This window comes from Strigops habroptila, chromosome Z, assembly GCF_004027225.2.
Source record: "Strigops habroptila isolate Jane chromosome Z, bStrHab1.2.pri, whole genome shotgun sequence".
Lineage (NCBI taxonomy): Eukaryota > Metazoa > Chordata > Aves > Psittaciformes > Psittacidae > Strigops > Strigops habroptila.
This window is the reverse complement of record NC_044302.2, coordinates 62,995,434-63,022,779: the sequence shown is the minus strand read 5'-3', so window position 1 is coordinate 63,022,779 and position 27,346 is coordinate 62,995,434. Positions and strand designations below refer to the sequence as shown.

At 36.9% G+C, this 27,346-nt stretch overlaps 1 protein-coding gene across 4 annotated transcripts in view; it reads right to left on the bottom strand.

Annotated features, from left to right (window-relative positions):
* The window catches only part of PRUNE2 (prune homolog 2 with BCH domain), a 137,195-nt gene that overhangs the window by 52,344 nt on the left and 57,505 nt on the right, over nt 1–27,346 (bottom strand). For all 4 annotated transcript variants that reach the window (XM_030512093.1, XM_030512094.1, XM_030512095.1 and 1 more), the window contains exons 7-8: nt 7,827–7,985; nt 341–6,848 (exon numbers count right to left, since the gene is read on the bottom strand). In XM_030512093.1, the coding sequence (XP_030367953.1) occupies nt 341–6,848; nt 7,827–7,985 (6,667 nt within the window). The remainder of the gene's footprint in view (nt 1–340; nt 6,849–7,826; nt 7,986–27,346) is intronic.

The window sequence follows — 27,346 nt, the reverse complement described above, 5'->3', positions numbered from 1 at the left end:
CTCTGTTAATGTGTATGTGAATTTTATAACTCCATCATCATCATTATTGCTAAAGATTATACATTAACACTGCAATAATTTCTAAGGGACAAATGATTCTGTGTCCCATATGCTAGGCTCTGTACAAACAACAGAAAAAATGTTCCTACATCAGTGCTTAAAAGCTTTAGATGTGTCTAGAAAGGTGATGCTAGAGGTCTTCCCAAAGTACAGTTTTGTACAGCAGGGAGACACACAAACTTAGAACTTCGCTTAAAGCCTAATCATTCAACAGTAATACTCCAGACATTTCCTTCTTTCTTTGTCCTATGAACTTGCTCTGGAAAGCATGTTTTCTTACCATCAGGTGATCTCTTATCTCCACCTGGCGGTGAGTCGAGATCAGTTGTTTCTGCTTCAGATTTTTCTGTCGAAATCTCAGAAGCTCCTGGAGTTACTTCAGACTCGGAGAGCGAAGGTACTGTTGTGTGATTTTCAAGAAGGCACTCTGCGGGTGTTTCAGACACATGATCTTTAATGTTGCTGTCTTTGGTCATTAGGATGCCTTCTGCACCTTCTGAAGGAGTTGGCAGTGGTAAACGTTTTTCAAAAGAAGCACTGTCACACAATGGCTGCTGTACCAAGACCTCATCCTTTGCACACTCGCTGCTCCCAGAAGGCTCAGCATCATAAGATACATAGGATTGTGGGGTACACACCACTGGTGACTGGTCACTGGGCATTTCCTTAAACACGGGAACGTCATTTCCAATTACATCTTCAGATTCTTTTGCAGTATCATCAACCAGCTGATTATCTGAATCAGATTCATGGCCTTCATTATCACCAGGCAGAAGCGATTTGGGAAAGGATACCTGTTTATCCTTTGGTTCCCCTTCTGCTGCTTCACTGCCTACTGCTGCCAGTGTGTTCATTTCAGAACATGTGCTTGCCAGGACGCCAGCTGATGTGTTCCTGATGTTATGGTCCACACTTGTCTCGGATTCATCCACACATTCTTCTGACTTGTCTAGCTCACCACTAGTTATTGCCGTATGGTCAATATCAGAATGTTTTCCAACTTTGGCCAAGGCACTAGCTTCTTTTATGCTTTGTTCTGCCCTTTCAGGTAGAGTGAAATCCATGGGAACCAAATGCATTTGAGAGGTTGCTATTTGAGCTGTATCAGCTGGTGTTCCTCGATGGCTTGCAGGAGTAAAACTTCCATGGAACACGTCTTGCAGATCTAAGGACCTCACTTCTAAAACTTTACTGGTAATTTCGGCTGACTCAATTAGGTCAGTAACAAGTTTATTTTCTAGACCATATTCTTCCAAAGTTGCAAATTCAGGAGGCTCCTGAGTTTTAGAAGAGATTAGCTGATAGGATTCATCAATCTTTCCCTGTTCATAGACCTGGGGGCTACGACTTTCAGCCTGCGTCTCTACTTTCTGCGTTACTAACTGACACTTTGAAACATAATCTGCCTCTTTACTAATATTTGACCATGTGCAAATTGGCAGGCTATCTTTGTCTTCTGTCTCCCCCCCAGTCTGAGAAGACGGGATAGAGGCATGCTTAGCCTCATACTCTTGGCACACGTCAGGACTGCTTGATGCCTCTGAACTATTGTCTTGGTCACAATGACTTAATATATCTGGATTTTCACCATCTGATTTAAAAGTGACAATCTGCTCAGCATTAGTCCACAGGTCAGGTTCCACTGAAAACAGCTGATTACTTTCTTGTGTGCTATCCTGTAAAATATCTGGGACAAGTGCTGTTTGGGCAACTAATATATTCCACCCTGGACTTGACTTCTCTGTCATTTCATATGATAAGTCTTCAACAGTGAAAGGACCTGGCAGGGACTTGTGCACTTCTAATCTTTCATAGGTGCCCTCTTGCTGTTTTTGAGGAATGAGACTTGCATTTCCGTCACTGTCTTTTGGTAGCTCCAGTACTGTGATTTCTTGCACTGATGTATCCAGCATACCTCGGTGCTCATCTGAAAAAGGATTCTGTGGAGCCAGCTGATTTCCCTCATCTGTAATAAACAACAGCTCTTTCAAGCCCCTTTCTTCTTTATCCAGTATGAAAGGATCAAAGTGTTTGAACTGTAGAGTGTCTTGATTTATCTGACTATCAGGAATATTCACAGGTTGTACCAGACTTTCATTTTCTTTTTCATCACAGTGTAGAGCGGGAGGCTGACTTCCATCATTATTTGCAATAGTGAAATATTCTTCTGTTACTTCTTCAATGTGTGAAGGTGATCCCCAGGGGTCCTTACTATATATTAACTGGTTTGTTGCAGAGTGACTTGAAACGGAATATTGATCTTCCAATTGCTTTTCTTCACCAGGTTGTGAATTCCACCATTCCGAACTGTCATCTGGAAAACCAAATGTTCCTACTGTGGATTTTGGATCAGTTCTTAAATCAGTTTCCAATGACATATTCCACATCTCTACAGCTTTTGAATACTCTTCTTTATCACGAACAGCAGAAGTCGGTGTAGTATCTTCATTAATTTGATACAAATACGAGTCTTCTCCACTACCTGTTTTTTCACTGAAAATACTCATTTGATCTTTTTTCTGAAGTGTTTCCCAGTGACCTAAATGTTCAGGAGTCAAGTCTTCCTGCAATACTTTCCTAGCTTTAATTGTTTCAGGATTTTCATTGAAGATGCCTACCTGAACCTCCTCTCCCACCTTAGTTTTTGCATCTGTATTGTCTTCGTTTGCTTCAGGACTTGTTGCATTGGATGGAGCATAATTGTCTCTAATTTCAGATGCTTTGTGCTGTTTGTTTTCATACATGGAATCTTCATGACTCAGTTCTGGACATGCCTCTGAAGTCTCTGAATCCTCATTTATGTCAGGACTTGATAAAGAAGATACAGTATCATCATCTACATGGGCATTCCAAAAATCTAAGCTTTTAGGAATTTTGTTCTGCTTGGTGCTTGTTTCAAATCCTTCTTCACATTCACTGACAAATTCATTCCTTTTAGAAGCATCTTCAAGATTTTTGTTATTTTTGAACTCCCACATACTCCTACTTTCTTTGTGAAGACTGGGAACTGGAAGGTCTCCCCACACATTCACAGATGCATCACTTAAATCAGGACTTGTTCCACTTGAGTGTGCATAATCATTTACTGAATCACTCCACACATTATCTTCTTCCAAATAACTTTTGATCTGTATATCCTTTGAAAGGCTACTTGTGGTGTTTGCCATTTCAAGGGCTTCACTTGCGTCAGGACTTGTTCCAGGAGACTGCAAATCTTCACATGGCTGTGAATTCCAAGCAGCTTGGGGAGAACTGTCATTAAGCATTACACATGGCTCTCCACAAAGATTACTAGCAAGTTCTAAATTTTCAGAGTTTTCATTCCTCCCAGAATCTATTTCATGTGAAAATGAATTTTCCACCAAAGACGTATCTGTAATGTCAGGAACACTGACATACCCAGAAGAAGGACTCTTCTTAAACTCATCTGTGAAAGACTTTCCATAAGTTCTATTCAGTTCTGAGCTATTTTTGAAAGATACTAACTCAGTATGGTTAGGAACCACTCCATGTAAGCCCTCTTTCACTTCTCCCAGTGCTTCTTGTGGTTCATTCATCAAAGGAATTGAAGTGGCCTGGCAACCGCCACTCTCTCCAGAGCCATTCCAGATGCCTGAGCTTCCAGGCATTTTAGAAGAATTAATTTCAAGATTATCACTACCCTTATCAGAACTTTCAGAGATACTTTCCATCTCCGGACTTGTTGCATCCTCTATCACTGTAGTCTCCTTTTCAGCTTTCTCAGCAAGCAGCTGTGATGTTTCACTATAATTGCAATTTTCTGCTCTGGGGTCATCAAAAGATTCATAATCTCTGCCTTCCTCAGAAACACTTGAGGAAGATTCTACATTATTCTGCAACAAGTCTTTCCTTTCTTCTTGACTATCTGGATTACTTTGATTGGAAAATAACCCATTCTCTTTGACTAAGACTAACGCATCCAAACTAATACTATTCCTCATTTTTTCTGGGGAGCTGGGAACTTCAGTTGTTGGCCTGTTTTCTTCCAAGTCTGCATTACAGGAAGATTCACTGTTCTCCTGCACTGGTTTATGACAAATGTCACTAATCATTTGCTGTCCACTTGTCTCATCTGTATTCTTATATTCCTCTTTTCCTTCCTGAGATATGACAATGGCATTGTCCCAGTCTTCCTCACAACCCTGCGCTCTCTGTAAACTCCATGAGTTCAGCTGCTGCACTGAATCCTGACTATCCAGCATTTCATCAACATCAGCAGCATTTTGTGCTGCCTTTTTACTAAGTATCTCACTCCCTAAGTCACATATTTTCAGATCCAAACCATTCCCAGTGTCTGAAGTTGGCATAGATGTGTCTGTGTCTTCTATACGGACACTGCTCACTGTTTCTACATTTTCAGCTGCAGTCTGTCCAGTATTTAATTCGTTCTGTGGTGGTGATAAGTCATTCACGGTCTGATTGTATACCGGTGTTACCCTTTTGTTTTCAGATACAGGAAAATTATTTTCACTGGTATGTATGTCAGTTGAAAAACACTGATTAGCTGTTTGTTCTGAATTAAGAAAAGATTTAGCAGAGGCAGAAAGAGCAGCAATTTCAGAATTTCGTTCTTGTAACTGGGTGACATTATTTAGGGGAGTGTTCCAGATGTCCGTGTTTTCACTGCTTGAAAAAGGCATGTTTCTGGGACATAATGGTTCCTTATTTCCTTTCTCAAGTACTTCTGACTCAGTCAAATTTGGGCTTACCAATTTACCAATAACTGTTTCTTTGTCAAAATCTTTGTCCTCATTTTCTCTTTCATCTTCCACATACGTAGGTGATACATATGAATCAGATGTTGAGTAATTGGTGTCTGGTGGAGAAACAACTATATCTTCACCTATGTTTGATGAACGAAGATCTGAGTGTTTATACAAGAAGTTATCCGCCCATGGCACTACCACTCCTGTTACTTCCTTCCTGATGTTTTTATCATACATATTCCAGGTGTCTATATTTTCAAATTGTTTTGGTCTATGTTTAGGGTCACCAAAAACAGCTTTTTCCTCTGTTTGCAGCTTGGAATTATTTTGCAGATTGTTGAAAACAGAATTTGTATTTTCAGGTTTTCCATATTCTTCTACTGAATAGTATCTTTCTTTATCCCAGGCTTCTGGAGATATCTGGATAGGTGGATTTTCAGTCTCATTGTCCACTGTGATTTCTGAAGAATCTGATAAAGTAGTTTTTGATAGGGCCCATTCCTCAGGAATATTCACTGATTTTTCTTCTCTATCCATTTTGGGCATGTTCCATAAGTTTTCTGAGGCTCTAGCAATACCTCCTGCACCAAACTTAGCCCAGGCTTCGTAAGAGTCTCCAGCTAGCTGACTACTTTTCCCTCCACCACTACACCATGCATCTGACATCACAGGTGTTGGCTGACTCACCTTCCATGGGAAGGTAAAGCTCTCTGGTTCTTGCTTTGTCTCCTCTAAAGATGCAGTTTGCAAATGTGAATGTTCACCGTTTTTCTGTTGCATCTCATCGTTCCAATTATCTTGCTTAAACTGATTATCCCACAGTCCTGCTCTCATGTATTGCATTTGCTTTGGCTGTTTTTGGAGGAATACAGAATCTGAGGCTCTTCTATCAATATGTTCTCGTAGCGAGGGACTTTCTTTACAATCTTTCCATAAGACGGGGCTCTGAAATACAGATTCCTGCTCACTTGAACTCCATGTATCAGCATTTCTGGACTCCAGGTCAAAGCCATCCCACCAGCTCCCATATCTAACATGAGACGGAGAATAATTTGTGCCATCTATTTCACTAATTTTTTTAATGACATCTTGTGGGAAAAATAAAGGCTGCCCATTATCTAATGGTGAAGTTTCTACAAGACTGTTCATAGGAGTTGGTGGAATTCTTGAATCAGCAGATTTCAAAATTTCTGGTGAAGAGGAATCACCTTCAGCTAAATCAATCAAACCTGAAGTTTTCTCACATATTTCTCCTGGATTCTCATCAAATTCAGCTAAATTGTCTTCCTCACTTGTTGTCGTAACTAAGTCAGTTGAATAATTTGCTGTAACATTTTCCAGCAGGTTTGCCTCATCAAGTTCTTTCTGCACGGTGAGTTGTTGTCCTTCTGAGGAATCACTATTAAGGAAATAGTCGTCTGCTGGGGAACAATCAACAGAACGAGAAGATGACTCGGATGGAGCTGTAACTGCAGGTGCTAGATCAAAATTGAAAAGATCAAAGTTATCATTATTGCCTCTAGACTGAGGGCTTTGTTCTTCAGCTATTACTCCTTCAGGAATAGGGCTACAGGAATCAAAGCCAGGCAGAAGACTGTGATGGGAAGCAGCACCTTCTGCAACAGGGCTATCATCACTAAGGAAAACAGAACTCTCCTTTGAAGATCGGCTGCTTCTAATGGTAGCCAATCCACTGTCTGGACTCACAAGGTCTACATTAACGTCAATGTGGGCTTGCATAGATCCATTTAGATCTTGAGGATTTTCTATGAAATTTGCAGAACTGGGCTGTGGTTCTACATCAGAACCATATAACTCCATAATACCAGAAGATCCTTGTGAAAGTGGAGCACTTCCAGCAACAGCTTCAGTAGAAGAAGTTCTACTGTTAGATACCATTTCTGGTTGTCTTCTATTTATGACTTCCTTAAGTAGAAGAAAAATTTGATCGCAAGTCACCAAAGAATTTTCATGATGATAAATGATAATTTGGTCACATCCACATTCTAGAGGATCCAGCTCCAAACAAGGATTCTGACATTCTTCTAATTCACAGCAGATCTGTTGAAAAATAGGATGTTTCAAAAGCCAGTGCAATTACGGGCATAAGGGCATATATTGACTACTTCACTGTGTAACACAGCCATACCTATCTATTCCTATTAATCTATTCCTTGGCCATTTCACTGTAACAGCCTTATTATGATCAGTAAATAGATAAAGTATTAAAATATGAGATCAACACAAAATATGTATTATATAATTGGTCAGAATATTTACTTGAAATTACACCACTTGTCTTTCAAGTTCACTTTTCATCAGCAAAAGGAAATCCAAATAAATGTTTGGTTGTTGCCTTAAGAAATCTGAGTAAAATATGGAAAGGTACATGAGAAAAGTATTTATAGAATGTATTATAGTATTATAAAATAAATAAATTTATATTCACCTTGAAAGCAATAGTCATTTAGCCACCTGCCCCTAAAATCAGAAGTTATTAAGACTGAGAAAAAGGTTCAAAAAGTTGCCACTGAGATAATTTCTTCCATTTGGGGACAAAACCAGTAATACAATGGACAGCCCCTGGCTTTGGATAAATGAACATCCTACTAGTAATTTGGTTTCCTTTCAGAGCTTAAATTCTTTGGCAATAACATACACATAGATAAGTTCTGCTTATTACCATTTACGATGTTTTTGCTTGTCCCTCACTGCCAAAGACTCATTTGTGTAGCTCGCAATACAAAACTAAGTCAAAATTGGTAAAAAAAAAAAAAAAAAAATTAAAATCTTGCCTCTTTCTGTATTTCTTGTAACCATACACTTTTTCTATTAGCCTGGCTTGAAACAATCATAAATATCACAATCTTTCAGTTTGCAGCATACAAATAATGCAGCCATTTCAAATAGCTACTTAGCTGCCAGCCAACTGTTGCTGCTTTTTGACCCCACTTACATACTCAACACTTAGTTATATACTACTTTAAAAAAACATTTTTTCAGGAAAGATGTTATTTGATGCTTTTTCCAGGTACTTACTTGATTGCTTAGCTCTAAGTTTTCAGAGTATACTGCTATTTGTCGTTTTGTTTGCTTCTCATCTGACAAACAGTTGGCCAAAATGACAAGTACGTCAAACCCGTATTTCTCTACAAATGCTTTCAGATCACCAACAAGACTCCTGTGTAATATGCAGTCCTGAAATACGGTAAGAAATTAAAAGAAATGTCAGTGTCTTTTCCTTGCTCTTTCCATCCAAATCTGTGGTGAAAATAGCCAGAAATGTTACTAAGCATTTGCCTTCTTGAAACTGCTGCTGAAACAGATTCGTATTTGTTCCTCTACTTGCTTTTGCGTGGTCACTTGCAAAAGTACTGGGCTACTGCTGTTTCTTGATAAAAACCCTTTTTTGCTTAAAAAATTAGAAAACTTTATGGAATTTGTCATGCCAATATTTCACTTAAGATAACTGGATGTTAAAATAATAGTATTGAGGTACAAAATCAGGCACTCAAAAAGAAATCACATGTGTTAACTTAATTTATGTATCCATTCTGATGTCACATTCTGATTTTACCATGGATTATTCCTTTAGATTCCTTTATTCTTGCTCTTTGAATTCTACGCAAGTCTTCAAAACAATAATTCCCCAAATAATGACAGATGAAGGCAAACTAGATTTAAAATCTGTGTCAAAACCCTGATTACTTTCACACACTCCCCACACCAAATACACAGGAGGTAAACACTGCATTTGTCATCCCTATTCTCATTTATACTTGTATTATCCCAGTTTTGAATAGTCTAGATTTTGCAACATAAATGATACATCCATCTTTCTCACATGGGGACATCATGCACAATGTATAAATGTCTCCCTTCGGTCTTCAGGTCTGGTAACTGCCAGGGAACAAAGTCTTAGAAATTTTATCTTCTCCTTTATGTTTCTGCTATTTGTATTTGAGATAATTTTTTGTCATCTCTTAGCTAATAGTTCTTCTGATGCTGGTAAGCTACACTGGTCCTGAACAAATAGCAGTTCATCATGAACACAACACAACTGTATACGCAAATTGGCATGTTATTCCCCTGCATCTGTCTCCCACCTAATAAATTACTGGTTTGGTTACATATATATAAATACTATTTATTAATCTACTCAAATGTGTCCACAAAATGCATCTCCCTCCCTGTAACTTAAACTTTAACCAAACAAAAATCTTTTTGTCAAATGTTTTGGAAATAGATTTTTTCCTGAGATCAGAGATGAAGTTCCACTTTGATGTTCACACAGCACCTAAAAATCAGTTTTATGTGAAATTCATGCAGATTAATGCACAAACTAAAGTCAGATGTCAGTTTAAGATATTAAGATCTGAAATCTGAATAGAGGGTTATGGTGAAGAATTATGGTGAATAAGGTGATCTGAAATCTGAATAGGGGGTTATGGTGAAGAATTATGGTGAATAAGGTTTGAACATCCAAACCAGTAACATTTTTCTGAAGACTGGGTACTGGGTATATTAAAAAAGTATCAAAATGTGCTTAAGCATGCAGAAGTTACTTCAGTTATCCTAACAGATTCCTAGTTGGAATAATTAAAATCTATTTGAATAAAAATTTGAACTAGAGCAGATGAACTAAACCATCTGAAAATCCCTAATAACTCCTTATCTCAGTCACTCACCCATAGCCAATTCAAGAAGATTGGGAGGTCAAAGGGAAGCACAAGGACCAATCAAGGATCTAGTCTGCAAGGTGTTTTATGGCTGTACCTAAGGTAAATAAATGATCATTCTAAAAAATGTCAAGCCTTCAAGCTTCATGCTGCTTTACCTTCCATACTGCTTGTATCAGCTGACTGCCATACAATGAAACATCAGGTCTACCAGTCAGAGCAGGAACTAAGGATGTAAATGGCCATGGTAAAGGCACGGAAGGTGATAAAATCTAAATTTGCCTTGTGCCCTGTTTTTTGCTAACTTATGTCATATGATCAAGAGCAACCCTGGGGAATTGATATAGCAGTATGTGATCCAGTAGCCTGCTGCTGTAAGCAGGGAAGTTGCCAAACACGTATCGCTGGTGGAGCAACTGGACTGGAGAGCTTCACATTGCATCACGTTAACATAAACAATAATGGAGCTGTACTACCTACATAATTACCTGATCCAGCTACTTGAAGTTCTCTCCATTTCTTCCATGCTCTGAAACTTATTACTATTCTATTGTGTGTATTTTTAATTCTTGAGGTTCTCTGCATGTTTATGATGGAAAGAAGCACAAAGATTAACTCAGAGCAGGCTACCTGTCTGTCTCCATCAGGTAGAAGATGGAGAACGAGATGCTTTTTTTCTCTGTGCTTCACACCCACCTTGCCCTTTGGGCTATGTTGTGCTATGCATATTCCTTGGGTGCAGAATAAACTTGGCCACCTAACTGTACCAGAGAAGCCTGGAGGCAGCATCCATTTCGTACCAGCAATTACATCACTGCTGTGTGTCCCTGACTTTAACTAAAAGTGCAGCAACAAGTTCTTATATGAGCATCCTTTCTGTTTGTCAGTAGAAAGGAGGAATGGAGTTGTTTCTTTGTAAGAAAGTCCTGTAATTGCTAAATAGACCAAAAGGTGGAAATCTTTTCTATGAACAGGGTGTCTCCACCATGCTGTGCATGGATTGGAGGCTTATTCAATGCTACACCCCTTGTGGTTCACACTGCCTAAAGGGATGTTGGGTTATCGATAGTGTTTTCTCCTTGCAATGTTAGCTCTAATAAACAGCGTTTTAAAAGATACATCACAGAGTTAGCACACTTTTCTTACTGGGGTCATAATGGACCAACATTGCCTGGTACAGAACACTATCAACTAATGAGAGACTGCTCAGAGCAGCATGGGAGTGGGTTTAGGTGTGCCAACACCATACACCATACACCACACACCACACATCACATTGAAATAAGACATCTTTAAAGAAAGCATGGAAATTATTTGAGTATTTAAAAGTGCAAGAGGACAAGAGATGTTTTACAGTGACATTCAATCAACAGTAATACCCAAGAAGTTGTTAAAGCATGTCAGAACACAATCTTAAGTCAAGCAAAATAATGCTGATTATAAGGAATAATAAAAACTTCACACGTTACGATTACTAAGCAACAATTAATATTCAAATAATAATAACATTTTTTTCTAAACCTTAGTTTAATTCTACCCATCCCCCCAAATATCCATGAAGTTTACTACCTTCACAAGCATTCAAACATTCAAATAAATACAGTTGCAAACAAGAAACTCTTATCAATAACCAAAGACTATATATTAAAAGACATGGTAGAGATATGGACTCTTCCACAAATTTGCTAACCTAAGTAAACAACAAGAATGTCAGATGTATTGTAAACGCTAACAGAAAATCAAACATTTCCTTCAGAAAAAAAAAAAAAAGCTAATCATTTCAACAGTTAAGCTGCTAAACTCCAAATTAATTACAAGTACTGTAAAATATGCTGTTGATGAACCAGTGTAGTGAGAAATACAATGACATACAGCCATATCATGACAAAGGTCAGGAGCTGTTCATTCCTATATTACTTATCCTTACATTATTAGAATGTGCTGGCTTAACTATTAATCAATATTTCATAGTGTATGGCAGGCAAACAGCATATGTAAACCTTGTTAGATTAGTTGTCATAATGCCCTCTAAGTAAGCTATAATGAAAAAGAATGGACTGTAAGTATACTTGAAATGTAATATACTTGAAACAAATAGAATCTAGTAGTGAATGTATTTTGCAAATGTACAGTTAACACAATATGGATACTAAGGAAATTTAGTGCCTTAGCATTTGTAATAAAACTGTGTATTTATTTTGTCTAATAGTTTATTTTGTCTAAATAGTTTATGCAATACTACAACACAACAATACAGTGAACATTCTGAAATGACAAGTATTTTTTTATCCTCCGGGTAAGCAGAATAAAAAAGTTCAAGAAATCCACTTTTGAAGGATTTTTGAACATGACCTGTTTAGTTATTATGTATTTCTGTTGAGAAATACTGTTTTATGTAGGTTGTATATTGTTGTGAAACTTCTTTCTCTGAAACTTGGGGTTTTTATAGGAATATCTTTTTTAAGTGAATAGTTAACATGACTACCTTTGTGGATGATTCTTTAAAAGAAACAAAAACTACAAGAAATATCCGGCAAATGTGTAACCTCCATCTCTAGCAACACTTTCTGATTCATGAAGCCAGCAGCCAATTACCCGTGATCACTGTAAATGTACATTACACACACTTCTGATTCTTCTAAGCTAACTGTGTCAATATTAACCTGACCAAATTAAGAACAAACTGTCTCTTTTGTTCTTCACACTCCTCACATGGAGAGCACAATATGGCTTTTGTCAGAGGTGCTCCATCATTTTGGCTCAAGGAAACTGTCAGTACAGTTTGGGATTCGTTATTCATGGGCAGATACCCTGATGGGTCTAATGAAGCCTTTCTGCTGACAACTCATTTGCTAAAAATACCCAACCATCACAAAATATAAATGAGGAATATCACTGTATCCCATTATAATTTTCACAACCAAAGCAATTATCACAATACAGAAGTCAATACATACTGCTTCACAATGTATTCTCTTGATATTTCATGGTCAGTACTTCTGCATTCCAGTTTATTTCTATGTGATCACTGATAAAACTTTATGACATACTAAAATTGCAATATAATAGGGTAAACACCAATGTTATAGCACACATGCAGAGCTAACAGTCTGTGTGCCATTTGTTGTAAATCCAGCTAATTACTAGAAGCCCCCTCCTTTAAAAAAAAGGGTGGGGGACATGAACCAGAAAAAGACTCAATTTTTTACAAAAGTTTTCAGGTAAGGTCACTAATACTGGGAAAAACTGAACAGTACAGTGTCTATAAGACTCAAGAAACGCAGACAAGTATATTCACAATTTTACCTCTTTTTTATCAACACCATTGGTGAAAACACTCTATTCAAAATTCACCCTATTTTCTGCAAGGAAAGATTGCATTTTCCTGCTGTACATTTCAATCTACCAAATAGCAGCTCTGCTGATATTTATCAGTCTCCTGAAAAGAACAAAAATAGCAGCTCATTCTGCTTTCTTTGTGTTGCTGTCTAAAGTTTCCAAAAAGAAATAAGTATTGGGTCCTAAACTGAAGAACAGGAGAATGGGCATTTGAGAGCTTGCGATTGTGACCCCAGTCACACCTTATATTCAACCTCAGGCATCCTAAGAAGCTTCACTTAGAAGGAAATATAAACAGAAAATTAAAACATAAAATTATGAAACACTGCATATAGAATAAAGTGATGAATGCCAGTCTAGCACTGATCTTACTCCCTTTACTGTAGCTGATGGCTGTGTTTTACAGTCTATTATTTTCATTAAATGTAGAATAAATTAAAAAAAAACAAAACCGAAAAACCAAACCCAACCCCCCCCAAAAAAAGCCAATCAAAAACCAAAGAAGCAAGGATTAATCTCTAATAAAAGAAATTATCCTGCTTCGTTCAATGAAAGTGTGTTTAGCCAGTTTCACACTGGAAACAGTGCCTATTTTCCAGCACAGGTACATTTTATGATAGTGCGTCTTAATGATTCACTCTTCATGAATTGAGATTATAGCTAAACAAGTTTTACTTGCACATAATACAAGTACAAATTCTGTGTGTTCGAATTCAGGCTTGTCCATTTTAATCTGTGTGTAACTAGAACTTCTAAAGATTTTCATGGTTTATGTGTATTTAGCACAGCACACAATTTCCAGAAAAGACTGGAAAGCCTCAACTCACTCATAACATTTGTGTGTGTGGGGGGGAGTTTCTCAGGTAAACGGCAAACTTCAGTTCAGTTACTGCACATTTTCAGAGCTAGCTGAGACAGCTTTGAATTTAGCAGCTGGGGTACAGTGTCACCATGTATCTTAAGAGACATTATGACATCCATGTAACTTAAGGATATCTTAACAGCCCATCCGGCTTAGAATATCCTTCCTCCGGCTGCAATACCTGCCTTCAGTGGTCATCACTGCCACCCACCTGAAGGAACACAAACTTTTATCCATAAGCAAGGCAGCCTCCCCTGACTACTGAGGTTACAACTAATTGCCTGAAATACAATGGTCAAAAATGCTCCCTGGTGTCGGCGCAGTCTGTGCCCATACACTCAAAGAATGTAATAGATTGGAAGGGCTAGAGATGAAGTCCTGTTAAGGCTCTGCCACTACTGCATGAGATAGACATTAAGCATGTAGCCTAAAGACATAAACAAGCACATGTAATGATGTGCATATTGTTGTGGTGTGCAGCGGAATGACACAGTAACACTAGATGGCCATGACCATAAAATCTAGAAGAAAAAAGGTTTTGCAGCAGAACAGAAATCAAAGATGGGATGTGCATCGTCTATTCTAGTGAGATAAAGGTGAATGCACTTATTTATTTCCATCTTCAAGGGAAGAAATTCAAAGCGCTTGAAGTTGTCTCATTGTTAACGGATGTTTTCTGTAACAAGAAAATCATGACTGACACAGATAAAGCTGTCATTTCCCAGCATTTGAAGCATAAGTAGTTTGGAACTGTTAAAACCACGTAAATATAGCAAAACATAGAGATGTGATTTTTAAATTTAAAGGCTTAAATACTATCTCCTTTTTCAAGCATGTCTTTAAAACTCTGCCTCTGTAAAATAATTAAAGGGACAAACTGGAAAACTCACAATCCGAACAGTAGCACTTTTGTTGTAAGTAGGGAATTACAGGGAAATGTACTTGAATTGTTAACATGTACTCCCTCTGGGTCATTTTAAAAGCTGAAGCAAGTAGGTACATATTTTTCTGGAGCAAACTGCATGGAAAGGAAAGCCTCTTGTTTCGAAACCATGGGTATAAGTATCAAAAGCCTAAAAGTAGAGGAATCCAGGGACCTGCATACACATTATAAGCAAATATCACCTGTAAAAAATATGCACAAAATATGTATAAAATTAAAAGGAAAAATCTCTGTACTAAAGTACAGTACAGTATATATAATTTAATACATTATTTACTTCAGAAACTTAGAGGAGAAAAAGAAACACTATTTTTGTGTCTTACTAATCAGTAGGCCATGTGGACACGGCTTATGATATACTTTTTCATTCTCCTTTAAATTATTCTGCTTTCTGATCCTAGGTTAAGAACTTCCATCTGTTTTTTCCATAGCTTGTAAATCAATTAAAAAATACTGAAAAAGAGACAACCTACCACTTCAGTTACAAGGTTCATTTAATCACATACAATATTTGATTTCACTGTTGACTGATTAGCAAGCAGTAACAAGCGAAAGTCTGACTTGCCAGAGTGATGAATTAAAACACAAGAAACATCACAACCATATATATACTGACCAGGAGTTGCCTATCTTAGCCAGCTAAGTCTCAGGTGTAAGTTTATATGTAATAATTCATACCTTACAAAATAAGTCCCATACAAACATGGTAATGCAAAAACACATTTCTGGCTGTCAAGAAAATTTCCGGCAAAATTAATCAACCATTCATCCATTCAGGCTCTTTGCATACCCTTTTGTCAAAGAGGGAATACTAAGAGATTTCTGTCCTCTTCCACGCACTCATTGCAATGGTTTGTAGAATCCATCAAGCCCAAGTTGATTTATTGAACTGTCTCTTAGCTCAGCAGTGTAACTATAGCAAATGAACTGGTAACTTCTCAAAAAACAGCAGTGATTCAACAATATCTGGTTTATCTAATTCCTTCTAACTTCAGATTAGCAATTTCTTAAAGGCACTATCCGCAATTTTGTGCTGCCATGTTTTATTTCCATTCTTTTTTTTTTTTTTTTTTTATTTTTTGGTATTTTGTGGTATTTTGACGTTCAACAAAGGCTTTTTTGATTTACAAGTGATGCTAGAATCTCTTAAATCTTCACAGCTTCACACATGCTAGTATGCTTCTATTGGTAGTCAATAAAGCTTTCAAATTTAAATATAATATTGCCATGTACTTTCGTGTAAACCATCTTACTCATTATGCTATGAATACTGAAAAATAATTGCCCACAGTCTCCACCTATTTCTTTAATTACATAGACAACTCTGCATGCATATTCAACTATTTTTGTATTTATCTAATCCCATCACTAGTAATGAGAATTGTTACAAAAAAGTAGTTAAGGCACAAAACCCAGAGATATGCCAAGCTGTTTGAAACACTGTTTAAACATGGATTTTATTGCTAAGCATCGTCCATTGAACCCCATGGAGCACATTTATCACTCACCAGCTTCGCATTTTTCTTCATAAAGATATATGACCTTTGCCTATTAGATTTCATTAGCAGGGCACCATACAAGGCTCCTCTGCAGATGACAGGATAGAAAGCTAAACAACCTCGCCTGAAGGATTTGTGAGAACAAGCCCATCTTCAATCTTTGTCCCTGGGAGGCACTTCTAACACCTGCCAACCACAGCACTATCATCAGAAAAACATTTAGAGATTTATCTTCAGGCTGGTGATTATAAGAGATAATTTGTTTGGAGTATGGATAAAGTTGGTCTAGCATAAACAAACTACAAGCTCAAATTATACGACGAACCTCATTAACTATTGATTTAACCACTGCAAATCCATGAACAAATGTTGTTTCTAAATGTTAATTCTTTCTGAAGATATAATCAAGTTAAAAACCAAACCAAAATGCCAAGGCAGGATGGTGAGCTATTCTTACGTGCAATTTTAATGCTTGCAGTTTAAATTGGAAATGAAGACTTGCTTCATCATTAACAATGACAACAGTATACTAATGCCATTTTCCATAAACATATACTTTTTTTATGGTAAGTATATACCATAGACAGAAGTACTGTATCTCTTTAGTTGCTGTTACTACAGAGGAATGAAACAATGCTTTCTCTCCTACTTTCAGGAACACTTTTTTCCTTTGGAGACAGCGAGACTAGATGTACCATTAAAACCACTACCAATAGCAAGAAGCTAGCAATATTGTAAATGGATACCATCACAGGCAGATGGTCTGAAAAATTATATATACATTTAGACCTTCTACATTATACATATCACACATATCCTCTGTGCCTATAACAGGAAATAACTTCCTCCTAATCTTTAAAAATTACTTCCACTCAAGCTAATAAATCATCAGTCTTCAGCCAAGAGCATATTTAGAAATAATGTAGCATAGTCCTGAAGGCTTTTTTTTTCTTTTTTTCATCTGAATACAATGGAAGCCAATCCCGTCCCCTCTTTGGTACAGGAGAGAAAAATGTTGTCGAACTCCATACTGCAGCCCAAAGAAAGCAGGCAGCAAATGCCTTCACCTCATGTTGGGAAACGGCCCAGAAGAGTCCCATTGCTCCATGTCATTGCAGGGGGATTGTACGAGATGACCTCTGAAGGTCCCTTCCAACCCAAACTATTCTATGATTCTATGATTCATTCTATCATTCTACGATTCTATGACTCTATGTCTCTGACAGTACCCCTGTTCCTTAACACCACTATGCCAAAGGGGAAAACTCATTTCTTTATAGGAAGTAGAAGGAAACCTGCAGTTCTTCCTCCAGTGTGGCACTCTAAACAAATAATGTGGTGTGCCTTGTATTTAATAGTGAAATAACAATGCTTTTTATGGTAATACAAATTGTAAAACCAGCAAAAATCTCTTGGATGGAACTCAAAAACTTACAGCTAAAGCAGTCAAAAGAAGGTGAAGAAACTTTGAAAGTATTTTGTGGAACAACATTATGTCTCAGCATTATTCCTTTTAAAAGGGAATGGTATGTAATAATAACGTGATTAGTTCATCATTAAAAAAAACCAAACAAACAAAACGACGACGACGAAAAAAAATCACCAAAAAAACCCCCAAAAACAACAAAACCAAAACAAACCCCACAACAGAACAAAGAAACAACAAAACCCAATCAAACAAACAAACAAAAAAAAAAGAATGACAAAATCTGCTGAAGAATACTGTCTTTCAATCTGAGTGTTCATCACACAGCAACGCAGCGATGCAGAAGCACTCACACTTTTCTGTTTTCTGATTCAGTTGCCAAAATTTAAAATCCCTTAAATCTCCTTCAGTTGGTTAAAGATTAAATGGCAATTTTAAATCCCAAGTTGCTGACTTTTATTTTTTACCTTTTGGTAATTACTTTGCTAATTTATGTAAGCATCTCACAATTTCAATACAGGAATAAACCACAGTTACATAATTGTAAATGCTATTTCACTCTATTTACATATATAGCAAAACTATTTTGCAAGATAATGGATAAAAAAATGGACCACTTTTATCAATATAGGCTCCTCAGGCATCCAGATTTGTGCAGGATCCAAACCTCCTTTCCCCGTTAAAAATCCTGCTTTGAAAATGATCATTTGAAAAATCCATTTGTGCAGAATTCAGATCTATCATTTTTAATATATTCTAAGTTGTCAATGTGTCAGGTTTGGATTATTTTGTCAAATTTTCAGTAACTGGCGGAGCCGCCTTCTTTGTCTAACTACCTCTTCTTCTGTCTTTCTAAAGTAGCTGTTTGTTTCCACTCCTGTCTTTTTTTCTCAAAAACTGTACTTCTTCCATTCATTCTCTTGACTCCAAAATACTATTTTCTCCTACAAATTTTCTTCCTCCACTGCTGCAAATTCTTCACTTAGATTTTTTTTTTCTTACTTTCCCTATTACCTGTCATGAACTCTGTTTCCATTTCCAGTTTCTCATTCCCCTTCCTATTGTGACTGAATTCTCAGCAAGAACCACCAATGCCACTTTAAGAATTTAGTTTTAGCTTTTTATAGCTTTTTTCCTGTTGTCCCAAATCTCTCTAATTACAAATACAGTTTCCCATTGAGGCAAAATGCTCTTTGACTGTATCTCAATCTTCACTATACTTTTATTCTTTGGTTCACAATAAATGTTTTCCTTTCAGCAGCCCAGATCCATGGCTTTGAGACGCCCCACTCTAACTGGGGTCTCTGCATGCTAAAAAATACAAGTAGTAATTATTATCTTTAGGTGTTCATTCTCGAAGCCTGAATGAATAGGCCAATTCAGAATCACATGAACCAGAAGTTAACGTAAAGCTTCCCCGTGACTTCAAAGGATTTGGCACACTACACTACTTTACATATAAGTATTCTCCCAATCAGATCCCTACACAGACAATATTAATGCTATTTCTCAAGCAATCACGTTTAGCCAAATGGCCTTCCAGGAAGCAGAACTTCTTTGCTAAGTATGTAAAAATTTTAGAAACGCATTTTGAATTATCTGCACTGTATGCTAAACCACTGGCACCTTGCTTGGCTGCCCATGCTGCCTTGTTGATATGAAATAACCCTCATCTGGTATACAACTGGAGACAAAAAAGTAATTAATTTTCCATTCATTCAGTTCATCTCTCTGCTAAGGAAGCTGAACATCTTCCTCCAAGACACACAAACAAACAGGGAGCAGTGTGTTTTCAGTGGAACTGGCTTTAGACTTGTCTGCACTGTCTTGTTTCTGAACAGGAACTGGGAATTGGATGGAGATGATCAAACACTGTACACCGAACTTTGACACTGAAAATATCCCAGTCTTTTTACAAATAAGAGTAGCAATTTAGTTTCTTGTAATTCACTTCAGTTTTCCTAAGGATTCTACTAATAAGCACTTACAGTTATGCAAGCAAAATGCCTTTAGCAACTCATTTATTAAACAGTCAGTTCCTTCACAAGAGATAAAAAGAGTCATTACCAACACAAGTAAAAGCTGCATAAAACAAAGTTCTTTGCAGATGCCTGTCAGGGGACACACACTTGGTTACACCAGGCAGAAGTTCAGCTGTGACACCCTTATCTTTGTCTTACACTTACAGTAGCTTTCACCGTAGGGATGGTTCAAGTTTCTGAGAACAAAATACAAGCTGTGTGTAAGGCAGATTTTAGAGGACAACTGGCAGGATCAAGTTCTCCAACATACACATTTTATTCAGGTTGTATGCTTCAGAAAGTTATGCTTTGCTCTCTCTAGACAAGTAAAAGTGAAAAATGAAAAAAAAAAAGTGAAAAGCAAGACAGTACCCTGAATCCACTCCGAGGCACAGAACCACTGCTTTTCTGACACTGCCATGTAAATCTAGTTTTACAACCACTGGCCCTCAGGGCCCAGAGCAGCAGGAATACATTTAATATGGTTCTAATTTTACTTGATACTTGCATGGAACCCTCAAAGTTTAAAAGCAATTTCGACTTAGACTGTGGAAACAGAAAAAAAAAATTAAAAAATCTCTTATTGGTAAGAAACAGTAATACTGGGATTTTGTTGGGGTTGGTAAATAAAGATGTGCTCTAAGTTTTAACATCACAGGACAAGTGGCATGCAAACCCACTATTTTCCGATATGTTCAGCAGCCAGGCCAGATAGTTTCCAAAACTTTTACTGGTGCTGACCACATGAGATCAATACTGCCTCTGCAGCTTAAAGCAAGTTTAAAATGGGCTTTACCAACTGCTGGCAACTCCACTCCATGCACTAGTGACTCCAGCTAGCACAACTGACAGTGCTTGCATCACTACAGTTTTTTTCCAAGCACTTAAATTTTGAGCTGAGCCTAATCTGTCAGGTAAATTGTATACTAAGACTGTTAATAAAGTAAATATATTTAGATACAAACAACACAATAAAATAAATAACAAACTAAAAAATTAAACACAAATATATAGCAAGTTAATGACACATATTTGAGTTTGCCACAGGCATGTCATGCATAGCTGCAATGGCTTTAAAAACATTTGTTTTCCCTCTGCTTCATGAATGCACTCATGCATTGTCACTGAAGCATCTTTCTAACACAGTAAGGAAAGAAGCAAGTACTTTTCATCAATGTCAAAGCAAAATTTAATCTAACAAAGCAAGCATCTTATTTACTAAATTTTGTACTGCTATCCATTGACTTCTCAGTAGCCTGTTGATAATCCGAGGTTTCAAAACTAAAGTTTTGAACACAATTCTTTTAAAGTCGAATTTGTGTTGCCTGAACATTGAAGTAAATGCAGTAAAGATAGGGTGATAGTGTGGTCAACCTGCTAACACACTTACAGATAAAATGTACTTAAAATATACTCAAATCTTACCAAATTCATGGAACTGACGTAATTTATGGAAGTAAAAAATATGTGCATGAGCACCTTATTAATTAGGCCTGTAGGTAAGCCTTTCTTTCCTGCTGGCTCATTTTTAGAATGCTCTTACTTCAACTTCTGTGAAATTGATGTCTTTAAATTCAGAGCCTCATTTATTTTCTGAAAATGTTATTCAAAACGTTAACATCTAAATGAGAAAGATGAGCTCCAAACAGCATCCAGTCTTCTTTCAAACCACAAAAATAATCCATATGGAATGACACAAGGGCTTTACCTTTGCTACACTGTCCATTGCAAAACCATCTATTGCTGAGTGCTAGAGAGAGGCATATACTGGAATGTGTGATATATTATCATAACCATACAGTAGCTGATAAGTAGAAAAGTCCTTTTTAACAACTTGCATGTTAAATTATACAACTACCATATCACTCTAGTTTTAGCTCCTTGCAACTCTGTTAAGACAAAACCAAATAAACAGTGGTATCATAGACCTACAGCTCTTTTGATGAAGATACTTGTATCATAATCCTTAACAAAAAGAAAATTTTAAACCCAAATCCTTAAACCCAAAAGAAAAAAAAGACAGAATGGTCCAGAGCTAGAAGGATGTAAAGGCACTGACTTATTTCTCTTTACACTAAAACGTGTTCAATTTCTATTTCTCCCTCTTACAAAAGGAACTGACAGTGGCTCTGCTGTATACTTTAGCAGAAAAACCGAACAACATTCTCATACAACGTATGCTTTACCTCCACCACTGTACTTCCACCAGGAAGGAGAGGAGGAGTGATGAGAGGAAATAGCAGAAGACACAGCACCCTTTGCCAGGCTTTTTAGCAAAAAGCTGCTTGCAGATATCAGAAAGGAGGAAGAGGATACGCCAAAGAAACTAAGAACAGATAGAAGCAGAGGTGGGAAAAGAAGGTATCCATAAAATTGGCATGTAAGTTTATACCAGAATAATACTTAAAAAGAATTCTCAGTTATGTTGAGCAATAACAAGCATTATTTCATCTGAGTATGAGCATTACAAAAAAAAAAAAAAGGAGCAAACAAGAAATCTTGATTAAAAAACGTTTCAATCTGATAGCTCTATCAAGCTTTAGTCTTTTACTCTTGTTCACCCACCAGATGGTGCCCTTGTAGCATCCACGAACAAGCCAAGTGCATCCCCAACTTCTGTTCACAGACACAGGCACAGACACATTTCACCCCGTGGGTTTTAGTACCCGTTTCTGAAGAGTCAGTTTAGACACAGCACTGACACTTGAACTGTTCTTAGAGAGAAGAGTTTTCAGATAGTTCTTGCCATACAGATTTTTCAAAATCTCATTAGAAGTCTGACTAATTTTGGTAGCAGCATGATCTACAGGCCATGCTTACCTCTATGGCAGCTGGTACCCACTGTGGTATCTGGATCTGTGAGCAGGAGGAGAATGACAGTTTGGCATCAATTAGGAGAGAGCACAAACTCTTAGAAAACACTGGAGATTTATTTTGTTGACTGAAACACAGTTCTTAACCTGGAAATACTTCATCTCTGCCGAGCTGTGTATTGCTCACACAGTGATGGAGAAAGCTTTGCAGCTGTTCAGGTTAATGTGTTCCTGTCTGTTCACTGACATTTAAACCAGAGGATACACAGCATTCTTTAAAGCTTGATTGGCACATGGAAGTAAAATGTGTAATCAGTGTTAATCTCCTAGCCTATTACTACTGTTTTCCATAATCTACATATATTTCACAAAATTCTTTAAAAAGAAATGCTGTCAGAGCAAATGATGCATCAAATTCAAACAGGCCATCAAGATTGCTAATGGATTTTAATAGCAGCTATTACTGCATAATGGTATTTTCCCAACAGCTGTTTGTTTATAAAATTTTCAGTTTACAAGACCTTTATGTCCAATCCCAGGAGACATCCCTCAATTCATTTATAATCACTTGGTTCAACCTACACATAAATGCTGTCTTACTCACATTGGGTGTGTTTGTAAATGTGTGTAAGACATGAGCAACTACCACAGCAATTAAAATTCTGGGGAACCTTACAAGCTAAACTGATTTTTGTGTTTCTTTTAACTTTAAAAGCAAACAAGTGTTTTATGTGTTTCTTTTCTCTTCCCACCCTTGAATAGCTTATTGCAACTAAGAAACAGCTGCCTGGATTATATCCTATTTTATGTCTCAAACTGACACGATTATTTCTTTAGTTCCATGTAGCTACACCTGTGTAAGACTTTGAAACATACTGCTAGGTGTCATAAGGGCATAACTAGGGCAACTGGCCAGCAGACAACGGCACAATGTGGCCTGCAGAAGTGGTGGAAAAGCATTGGAGAAAAAATGATCTTAACAAGCTTCCAAAGTTTGATCTGAGCTGGAACACCTGCCAGAAATAAAACCAAACAAGCATGATTTTTTCCAGGTTTGCAGTTGGTTTGGGTTTGGGTTTTTTTGTGTTGGTTTGGTTTGGTGTTTCTGGTTTTGTTTTTTTGTTTGTGTTGTGGGGTTTTTGTTTGTTTACTTTTGTATTGGTTTTGGTTTGATTTGGTTTGTGTGTATGTTTTTCTTTGTGGAGTTTGTTTGGCTTGGTTTGGTTTGTTTTTGGGAAAGTATGAAAGTTTTGGATATCTGTTAGATCCAAAATCAGGAAGAAACAGGAAACTAGGGCCCTGGAATGCTTTTTGCATTGAGTCATGTTTAGAATTGAACTGTACTTTTCCAAATGAGGAGGTTTTTGGGGTCTTTTTTGAAGTATTGAGAAGACAACTAGTGATGGAAGTTAACTATGAACTTAGCAGAAAATCTGTTGATTTTACTGAATGAGTTTTTTAGACGCTGCACACTTGCAGATGGCAACTGCTTTTTTCCTGATTCTCAAGCTATCAGCATAATAGAAATTTTTAAATAACAATTAATGCCTTTGAGTATATACATTAATAAATAAGTATTTTCCCAGAAATATCTAGAGCTAATTAATTTTGCATCCATGCTGTTAGCAAATATCCTACTGGAGAATTTTTGAAGATAGAGGACAAGACAGAAAAATCATACACTTCACTTTAAACGATGGTCTCTTTGGACAGTAGATGGCTCCAGTTTTCCACAGAAGAAAGTTACCACTGAAATTCTCATCCAAGACTGTCATTTCCACAGTACAGGAACAGGGAAGTTGGTATGCAGTAAGCAGGATATGAATAAGCACACTACTAAGTGGCTACTGTTTGTGAGTAGTGTTAGGAAGCCACCTTACAAAAAGGCACCTTCCACCCATACCACAAATATTCTTCTGGGTAATTATCTTATAGTAAATATCAATTACAGCCAGATTCTGTAGATTCTACTTCTGTGCTTGCTAATCTCTATGGCTTGATAGGCAATTAGCTGTCTAAGTAATGAGGAAACTTACTAGAAGGATCTTTATAATTTTTTCATGGAGTGACTTGACATTTATGAAGCTTTACACGAAAAGCCACCACCTTCTGTTCCTAGCTCCTTTCAATCCTATACCATCACTTACCAGTACTATTTGGTTTACTCTGTTTTTTTTCACATTCATTCTACAAAGCATAGCTATTAGTAGAAGTTTTCATGCCAGAAAAAGTATTAAAAAATTAACAAAAATGTTGTTCCTCCCAAGTCACATGGTCTAAAGTCTAAGGCTTTTGTCTTCCCCATGTTTGCCAAGAGACTTATGGTGAGATCTAGTTCTGTCCTAAGAGGAAAGCAATTAGAAAGCACAATCTAATGTGATGAAGTAAAATACAAGCACTTTCTATCATCTCTAACCAACTATAGAAGAGTTGGGCTTAAAAAAAATCCACCAATTAGATTAGACTGCAAAACCTGTAACTGATATTTATAAACCAGCTGGCACAAAAAAAAGTAGAGAAAATCACCTCAAGCCTGCCTTCTACCGGTTACTAGTAGCACACTAGCACCATACTGGAAAGACATGTACAAATGTTGACGGAAGAGTTACTTTTTGAAAAGCGTCAATGATACTTTGGAATGGTCTACTCAGAAAAGCATAAACAAAAAAACAAAAACAAAAACTGATTCAAGACTGATATTTTTGCCATTTACAGGTGGACTCCGCTATCTTACACAAGGACCTCATGCCTATGGATATGCCACTGAATATCTTCAATTGGTTTTTAACTGAGAAATTCACAAATATATAGGAGAAAGATTATTTATCTGTTAAGTTTTGGAACTCTGAGAAACTGCTTGGATTTGAGCTTCGAGAAACTTACCCATATGTCACAGTATTATTTTATTTTGTTGGTGTTGTAAAAAAGACCATTTCCCTTAACTTGTCTGAAAAGTTCAGTGTATTGTATAGTGTGCAAAAAGTTTCCCAACAACCTTAATGCCTCATATATGATCTTTCCAGAAGGTTTGTTCAAGGACTTTGCACTAAGTTAGAAATATTCTGAAATATCATCATACGTGGTGTCTATATTAGGAAAGTAGGAAAGACTATAGAGTCTTCCGACTCACTTGTTTTGGGCTCTCATGACACCAGAATGGTGGATTTTCCACCTTCGGCCAAAAGGATATTTCAAGCTCAGCCAAAACAGGGCAAAGAAAGCTGAAGAAACTTAAAGAAGGCTGCAATGGGAGATGAAAGATGACCAATCTTCTCCAGGAAGCTTTCTTTTAAAACTCTAATAGCTTTTCAAAGAACAGTGAGAAACTGAAAGCATAGTACTTTACTAAGAGAAAAAAACTAAAAACTGGTCAGGGCAACACTCAGACTTGAGGTCTAAACTTCTGTTTTACTGTTAGAGCCGGTTGTGGAAATAAACTTGTTTAAACAAATCTACATGCGTGTATTTCGCTACTGTATACGTACTGAATATTTTTATATACACTGTGTTTAACCTGTAAATATATTGAAACATTTCATATTTCAATTGGTGTCTGTGTGCATATATAGTCAAAAAATATAAGTATATAAACACAGATATATGCTACTGCTTATGCATTTCACTTCAAGGTCATCCAGTACAGCCAGTCAGTGAGAAGTCAGGAAATTAAGACTTTACTGTAATTCAGGAAAGCACAGCAATAGCCACAGAAGTAAAAGCTTTGTAGATGTCCACAAAAATTCAAAGGTAGTTAAGAGACTCTTTATATAACTACAACTTAAAGAGTTATTAAATATTTTCTTCATAGTGTTTTCCTCACAATTTTATAATAACTGAGTACCTACATTCTCAGTTCTAGCAGAGCTGCAGTCAACACAGCACTTGTATCTGTCGTTATAATAAGTATTCTGGTTGATGTGCTTCACTCACTGTTAAGTTCCCACAATTTCAGTTTTAAAGTACAGCCATGCTCTAACACAGCCACAGCAGAAAACGAAGTTGTTCCTGCAATTAAAGCTGGTTTGCAGCCTATTTTGGGGACATATATAATACTCAGCCATCTTAATTCCTCCAAGAAGTTTAGAAAACTTCCGTTTAAATTGCTGTTTAAAGAACTCAGAGTACTAAGGTTAATTTTTGTTGCTGTTGTAGGCTTCCCATAGGAACTCTAACGTACTCTGTATCCTCACCCTGTGTACTATGCTGACCCAAGAAACTTTCAGTCAAACAATAAAGCTAGAGATTTCAGAAAGAAGTTGAAGATGCAAACTATTTGACAGATGCTTACTCAAAAGTAATTTTCAGCATTTCAATATATATACCATGTTAAGCTTACTCTCTGAATGGGTTTTTGTACAATAAATGAGGAGGGGAGGTGTGAGACAATGGTCTTTCAGAGTTGGATGTTTGCATGTTCCTTGTCCTTTCAGTGTAGTTCAGGATAGTATGCAAATATACCATACTGTATACATATAGTAATGCTATCTCTTCCATATAGAATGCATATCATGAAACTCCTTTTCTGAACAGTGCATTACATTTCCTTCAAATACTAAAAAAATACTGCATGTCAGCAAGAATGCTGACACTGATGAGGGAAGGGAGAATTACGTTAATCAGATATTCATAGAGGAGGAGATTAAAGGAGTACTAAAGTTTTTTGCCTCAATTCATAAATCATTTTGTGATCTTTCAGGATTCATAATGATCCATAAGAATAAAATTTCACAGAACTATCCTGAGAACTACTTAAGATGTGGTACGCCCTCGAGTTTATATGTCATTAGTACATATCTACTCAAATGTTTTGCCTCAATTGGAGGAAATTTGTCTATTCCACATTGAGAAATCCATGTAAAATAAAATGTAATGCAAAATGTGTATCAATGCCAAACTGATGCAAAGCTGGAGCAGAAAATATGAATCACTTGCTATGGCCATGATAAGCTAGTAGCCTTTAAAAGGAACAAACATTTT